The sequence below is a fragment of the Oncorhynchus mykiss genome, unplaced genomic scaffold, assembly GCF_013265735.2.
Source record: "Oncorhynchus mykiss isolate Arlee unplaced genomic scaffold, USDA_OmykA_1.1 un_scaffold_144, whole genome shotgun sequence".
Lineage (NCBI taxonomy): Eukaryota > Metazoa > Chordata > Actinopteri > Salmoniformes > Salmonidae > Oncorhynchus > Oncorhynchus mykiss.
In genome coordinates, this window is record NW_023493665.1 from 1,301,283 (window position 1) to 1,309,174 (window position 7,892).

Consider the following 7,892-nt stretch of genomic DNA (forward strand, 5'->3'; position numbering starts at 1 on the left):
CTACACTCTACTCGTCTTCACATTTCTGTTTTGCTTGGCATTGACCTTAGCCCTGACCCTAGCCCTCCTCCTGAATCAACCTTGACCCTAGAGGTGACCCTAGCCCTGACCTTAGCCCTGACCCTAGCCCTGACCTTAGCCCTGACCTTAGCCCTGACCCTAGCCCTGACCCTAGCCCTCCTCCTGAATCAACCCTGACCCTAGAGGTGACCCTAGCCCTGACCCTAGCCCTCCTCCTGAATCAACCCTGACCCTAGAGGTGACCCTAGCCCTGACCCTAGGGGTGTCCCTAGCCCAGACCCTAGCAGTGACCCTAGCCGTGACCCTAGCCCTGACCTTAGCCCTGACCCTAGCCGTGACCCTAGCCCTGACCCTAGCCCTGACCTTAGCCCTGACCCTAGCCGTGACCCTAGCCCTGACCTTAGCCCTGACCCTAGCCCTGACCCTGACTGTTAGTCATCTAGTAGAGGGGACAGCAGCTCAGACAATAGTTTGACTGTTAGTCATCTAGTAGAGGGGACAGCAGCTCAGACAGTAGAGGGGACAGCAGTCATCTAGTAGAGGGGACAGCAGCTCAGGCAGTAGTTTGACTGTTAGTCATCTAGTAGAGGGGACGGCAGTCATCTAGTAGAGGGGACAGCAGTCATCTAGTAGAGGGGACAGCAGTCATCTAGTAGAGGGGACAGCAGTCATCTAGTAGAGGGAACAGCAGCTCAGGCAGTAGTTTGACTGTTCGTCATCTCGTAGAGGGGACAGCAGTCATCTAGTAGAGGGGACAGCAGTCATCTAGTAGAGGGGACAGCAGTCATCTAGTAGAGGGGACAGCAGTCATCTAGTAGAGGGGACAGCAGCTCAGGCAGTAGTTTGACTGTTCGTCATCTCGTAGAGGGGACAGCAGTCATCTAGTAGAGGGGACAGCAGTCATCTAGTAGAGGGGACAGCAGTCATCTAGTAGAGGGGACAGCAGTCATCTAGTAGAGGGGACAGCAGCTCAGGCAGTAGAGGGGACAGCAGCTCAGACAGTAGAGGGGACAGCAGTCATCTAGTAGAGGGGACAGCAGTCATCTCGTAGAGGGGACAGCAGTCATCTCGTAGAGGGGACAGCAGCTCAGGCAGTAGAGGGGACAGCAGCTCAGACAGTAGTTTGACTGTTAGTCATCTAGTAGAGGGGACAGCAGTCATCTAGTAGAGGGGACAGCAGTCATCTAGTAGAGGGGACAGCAGTCATCTAGTAGAGGGGACAGCAGTCATCTAGTAGAGGGGACAGCAGTCATCTAGTAGAGGGGACAGCAGCTCAGGCAGTAGTTTGACTGTTAGTCATCTAGTAGAGGGGACAGCAGTCATCTCGTAGAGGGGACAGCAGCTCAGGCAGTAGAGGGGACAGCAGCTCAGGCAGTAGTTTGACTGTTAGTCATCTAGTAGAGGGGACAGCAGTCATCTCGTAGAGGGGACAGCAGCTCAGGCAGTAGAGGGGACAGCAGCTCAGGCAGTAGTTTGACTGTTAGTCATCTAGTAGAGGGGACAGCAGTCATCTCGTAGAGGGGACAGCAGCTCAGGCAGTAGCTCCTCCTCCTCTCCGCTATTTGATTTGTTAGACGAAAGGCAAGAAGGCATTGGCTTTAAAAATAGAAATGGTAGGCATACCTTGATGTTTTCAGACTCATGACTCTTATCGGTGTCATATTATTGAGCCCGTCTGTCCGCCTGAATTGCTTAAATTACTCCCTCCGTCCCTCCCTCCCTCCCTCCTCTCAATGTTCATTTCTTTCTATGTTTCTGAGCTTAGCATCCATTCCAGAACGTTCTGTGTATTGAAGGTGAATGATCAATTAACTTATTCTGTGTATTGGAGGTGAAGGATCGTTAACTCTTTCTGTGTATTGGTGGTGAAGGATCGTTAACTCTTTCTGTGTATTGAAGGTGAAGGATCGTTAACTCTTTCTGTGTATTGGTGGTGAAGGATCGTTAACTCTTTCTGTGTATTGGTGGTGAAGGATCGTTAACTCTTTCTGTGTATTGGTGGTGAAGGATCTTTAACTCTTTCTGTGTATTGGTGGTGAAGGATCGTTAACTCTTTCTGTGTATTGAAGGTGAAGGATTGTTAACTCTTTCTGTGTATTGGTGGTGAAGGATCTTTAACTCTTTCTGTGTATTGGAGGTGAAGGATCGTTAACTCTTTCTGTGTATTGGTGGTGAAGGATCGTTAACTCTTTCTGTGTATTGGTGGTGAAGGATCTTTAACTCTTTCTGTGTATTGGTGGTGAAGGATCTTTAACTCTTTCTGTGTATTGGTGGTGAAGGATCGTTAACTCTTTCTGTGTATTGGAGGTGAAGGATCGTTAACTCTTTCTGTGTATTGGAGGTGAAGGATCGTTAACTCTTTCTGTGTATTGGTGGTGAAGGATCGTTAACTCTTTCTGTGTATTGGTGGTGAAGGATCGTTAACTCTTTCTGTGTATTGGTGGTGAAGGATCGTTAACTCTTTCTGTGTATTGGTGGTGAAGGATCGTTAACTTGATCTGTGTATTGGTGGTGAAGGATCGTTAACTCTTTCTGTGTATTGGCGGTGAAGGATCGTTTTGAAATGAATATGGTCTGTGCCAGTCGGGTAGCAACTTTGGGTTTATGGCGACCTCCCTGGTCCACTCCCCTCCTAGACTTCTGCAGTCCCTAAGATGTGTGCATGAAAACAGCCTGTTCCATCACCCTGGTCGGCTGTTCCATCACCCTGGTCGGCGGTTCCATCACCCTGGTCCACTCCCCTCCTAGACTTCTGCAGTCCCTAAGATGTGTGCATGAAAACAGCCAGTTCCATCACCCTGGTCGGCTGTTCCATCACCCTGGTCGGCGGTTCCATCACCCTAGTCCACTCCCCTCCTAGACTTCTGCAGTCCCTAAGATGTGTGCATGAAAACAGCCTGTTCCATCACCCTGGTCGGCTGTTCCATCACCCTGGTCGGCGGTTCCATCACCCTGGTCCACTCCCCTCCTAGACTTCTGCAGTCCCTGGTCAGCGGTTCCATCACCCTGGTCAGCGGTTCCATCACCCTGGTCCACTCCCCTCCTAGACTTCTGCAGTCCCTAAGATGTGTGCATGAAAACAGCCTGTTCCATCACCCTGGTCGGCTGTTCCATCACCCTGGTCAGCGGTTCCATCACCCTGGAGTCAGCGGTTCTATCACCCTGGTCGGTTGTTCCATCACCCTGATCGGTTGTTCCATCACCCTGGTCGGCTGTTCCATCACCCCGGTCGGCAGTTCCATCACCCTGGTCGGCAGTTCCATCGCCCTGGTCGGCGGTTCCATCACCCTGGTCGGCTGTTCCATCACCCAGGTCGGCAGTTCCATCACCCAGGTTGGCAGTACCATCACCCCGGTCGGCGGTTCCATCACCCTGGTCGGCGGTTCCATCACCCTTGTCGGCGGGTTTATCACCCTGGTCGGCGGTTCCATCACCCTGGTCAGCGGGTTTATCACCCTGGTCAGCGGTTCCATCACCCTGGTCAGTGGGGTTATCACCCTGGTCAGCGGTTCCATCACCCTGGTCAGCGGGTTTATCACCTTGGTCAGCGGTTTCATCACCCTGGTCAGCGGGTTTATCACCCTGGTCAGCGCTTACATCACCCTGGTCAGTGGTTACATCACCCTGGTCAGCGGTTACATCACCCTGGTCAGCGGTTACATCACCCTGGTCAGCGGGTTTATCACCCTGGTCAGCGGGTTTATCACCCTGGTCAGCGGGTTTCATCACCCTGGTCAGCGGGTTTATCACCCTGGTCAGCGGGTTTATCACCCTGGTCAGCGGTTACATCACCCTGGTCAGCGGTTACATCACCCTGGCCAGCGGGTTTCATCACCCTGGTCAGCGGGTTTATCACCCTGGTCAGCGGTTACATCACCCTGGTCAGCGGTTACATCACCCTGGTCAGCGGGTTTATCACCCTGGTCAGCGGTTACATCACCCTGGTCAGCGGTTACATCACCCTGGTCAGCGGGTTTATCACCCTGGTCAGCGGTTACATCACCCTGGTCAGCGGGTTTATCACCCTGGTCAGCGGGTTTATCACCCTGGTCAGCGGTTACATCACCCTGGTCAGCGGGTTTCATCACCCTGGTCAGCGGGTTTATCACCCTGGTCAGCGGTTACATCACCCTGGTCAGCGGTTACATCACCCTGGTCAGCGGTTACATCACCCTGGTCAGCCAATCACTTTCTGAACTAGTTCTAGTTTTAACAATGAACCTTGAAAATACCTTCAATATAAAAATATGTATGACGTCAACTTCTGAGAAGAATCATTCAGAATATGAATAAATTAAGGGATGAAAATAAACGTGTCGACTATAGTTTAATATTTCCAGTAGAGGCACATTCCACAGAATGTACATACATGTGATAAATAAAAAAAATGATTTTATTTGGTGTTGATAGAAAATGTTCTTGAAGCACAGGGAGGGAACCCTGTGAAATGATGCAGGTCAAAGCTTGAGAACACGAACCATGGTGAGTATATAGATAATAATGAGCGTTCCTTGGTATGTGTGTAACCTAGCTACATATTTAGTAAACGGGGCTATAGGGAGAGAGAAGCCCTCTGTGAAGGGGGTCTCGGTGCCGGGGAGCTGTTTACTGTTGTTGTACAAAAGGCTTTTTGACGGTGTGTGAGGCGTTCTGTTCTGTCTTATTTGTTGGCCACGCCCTGCCTCTTTTTTTGAAACACTAAACCGACTGAACCTGCCCCACGCCCGCCTCGCTTCCTCTCATCGCATGAGTTGACATGGATAGAAAAGAGCAGAAGCTTTGAACTATCCCAACAGACTCCAGTCCTACCGAACCGAGACAAAGTGGATAACCCAGTCAGACGAGATCGCTAATTAGACTGCACACAGGCTTGAATAATATACATAGCTACAGTCAGTCCTCTCATGCACCGTCCCGTTTCATCTGTCGCCTCTGTCGTTATTATATGATTATTATTGCGGCCGCTCGCACCTTGTTATTCCGGTGGGGAGTAAATCTATATGGCCGCGACGCTGATCACGATGAGCGCTGGGACCGGGACCGGGCAGGACGAGATGTTCTACACCCTGCTCAAGCCCATGCTTTCGGAAGGCTTCCCGGCCGAGGAGTCGGCTCTGTTCGGTTTCGATACCAAGAACCTACTGACGGAAAGGAGTGGACAGAGTGAATACGCGCACCAGGTAATGTAGTTTGTCAGTGTTGAGATGTTCTCCCCGGTGTAGGCTATTCTTTATCTCAGAATGGGCGAGGTTGGTTGGCATGTTGCAAGCACTGAGGCTGTTCGTTTTGCTGTGATGTGGGGAATTCTATAGTATTATAAAAAATGTAGAGGAGATTGGCGCTTTAATGGTGCGTAATAATAACGTCTCCTGATGTTGTTATGGTCGTAAGTATTTTATCATTCGATGTGTAGGCCTATGGGTCGGGACACAGCAGGAAGATTACATGATTGGGGACGAGAGACATCGTCGGAACGGCAGGTAGCCTAGTGGTTAGAGTGTTGGACTAGTAACTGAAAGGTTGCTGGATTGAAACCCCCGAGCTGAGAAGGTAAAAATCTGTCGTTCAGCCCCTGAACAAGGCAGTTAACCCACTGTTCCTAGGCCGTCATTGTAAATAAGAATTTGTTCTTAACTGACTTGCCTAGTTTAAAAAAAATAGCAAGACGCATTTAGCTCATAGTTCATTGGAACTGGTAGGACAGGCAGCTATGCCAGACAGTGCCAGTTGCTCACACGCTCACAATTGGTTTCTTGGCTACCATTCCCATCAACAACTGACTCCGTCCGATCCCATCTACTCTCTAACGCACGGTGCGGAGTCCGGACCCAACCCGATATAGTAGGTAGAAACTTCCCAGCAATGTCGACAGACAGACAGCCCGACCGCCTTAATCGGAACACTTGTGGCAGATATACATGACCAGTTAACAGCTGGACGATCTAAACGACAGAAATAGAAAATCTTTCCTTCGGCCAGCAAGCCATTGCGTAAAGAACAGGACAGAGCAGTTACTTTGCGGGACAGGAGAAGCACCAACAGGGAGGGTGTTTTTCCTTGCCAATGTCCAGTAACCATTTCCTCCATTAGTTGGATGATCTTTAATGAGTGATTTATGTGGAGCCTGAATAGTATTTATTATGGTGTGTGTGTAGTTTTTCTCCTGAGTAGAGGGAATGGAGAGAGAGAGAGAGTCAGGTTCATCCCTTCATCATGACCACCTGTCAGTAGGCTGCTGTCCCAAATGGCACCCTATTCCCTATGTAGTGCGCTACTTTTAACCCGAAGTTAATGGCACACTATTCTCTATGTAGTGTACTACTTTTAACCCAAAGTTAATGGCACCCTATTCCCTATGTAGTGCACTACTTTTAACCCGAAGTTAATGGCACCCTATTCTCTATGTAGTGCACTACTTTTAACCCGAAGTTAATGGCACCCTATTCCCTATGTAGTGCACTAGTTTTAATCACAGCCCTATGGGTGCCGTTTGGGAAGCAGATAGTGCCTGTTTAAAGCCCTCTGGTCTGGTTGGTGTGAGTACAGTTTACAGCTGAGGGGGGAATGTGACAGCAGCTCACTGAAGGCTACTTGATAAATGTTTGCCTGGTGACTCTGACTGTCCTATCAGACATTACTACCGGACTCCTCATCCCACTGGCCACCACATAGTTTCAGCATGACACAGTCAAACACTGGTTCTGAACTCTTAGTAAATTGACTATACAGATGTAGTATCTTAATTTGATCACTCTTTTCTTGCGGAGAATTTCCCCCTGCACCGATAAACCCATACTACTAACACACAATTATATTTTACAGTATTGCACTTTTTCCACGTAGTTTACTTTTCTGGCCCGCTAATAGCCTATCGACCGATCACGTAACATTATGGACTAAACGTTCAGATCCTATTGCTGCAGGATTATTTTGCTGTGACAATATAGGTCAAATTATGATCCTCCATCTGTATGAGGTTTGACATATTATTTAATTATTTATTATTTATTTAATAGAAATCAGACTTTTTTTTTTAATTTTATTTGATTCAACATGATATTGTATATAATAAAACAAAATGAAAATGACATGGACACAAATGATGGGACCCTTAAACCTCATATTTTGTGCCACAACCTTCAGAGGTAATCACTGCAATCAAATGTTAGCTCTCAGTGAGACTCCTGCACCTGTTAACAGGTAGTTTGGCCCGCTCTTCCTGAGCAAACTGCTCCAGCTGTCTCAGGTTTGATGGGTGACTCCTGCACCTGTTAACAGGTAGTTCGGCCCGCTCTTCCTGAGCAAACTGCTCCAGCTGTCTCAGGTTTGATGGGTGACTCCTGCACCTGTTAACAGGTAGTTTGGTCCACTCTTCCTGAGCAAACTGCTCCAGCTGTCTCAGGTTTGATGGGTGACTCCTGCACCTGTTAACAGGTAGTTCGGCCCGCTCTTCCTGAGCAAACTGCTCCAGCTGTCTCAGGTTTGATGGGTGACTCCTGCACCTGTTAACAGGTAGTTTGGCCCGCTCTTCCTGAGCAAACTGCTCCAGCTGTCTCAGGTTTCATGGGTGACTCCTGCACCTGTTAACAGGTAGTTCGGCCCACTCTTCCTGAGCAAACTGCTCCAGCTGTCTCAGGTTTGATGGGTGACTCCTGCACCTGTTAACAGGTAGTTTGGTCCACTCTTCCTGAGCAAACTGCTCCAGCTGTCTCAGGTTTGATGGGTGACTCCTGCACCTGTTAACAGGTAGTTTGGCCCGCTCTTCCTGAGCAAACTGCTCCAGCTGTCTCAGGTTTGATGGGTGACTCCTGCACCTGTTAACAGGTAGTTCGGCCCGCTCTTCCTGAGCAAACTGCTCCAGCTGTCTCAGG

The 7,892-nt window shown here is 49.3% G+C and overlaps 1 protein-coding gene across 1 annotated transcript in view; it reads left to right on the forward strand.

Annotated features, from left to right (window-relative positions):
- The first annotated feature begins 4,708 nt into the window (after positions 1–4,708).
- The window catches only part of klf5a (Kruppel-like factor 5a), a 27,404-nt gene continuing 24,220 nt past the window's right edge, over positions 4,709–7,892 (forward strand). The window contains exon 1 of the mRNA XM_036972375.1: positions 4,709–5,201. Coding sequence (XP_036828270.1) covers positions 5,022–5,201 — 180 coding nt within the window. The 5' untranslated portion in view covers positions 4,709–5,021. The remainder of the gene's footprint in view (positions 5,202–7,892) is intronic.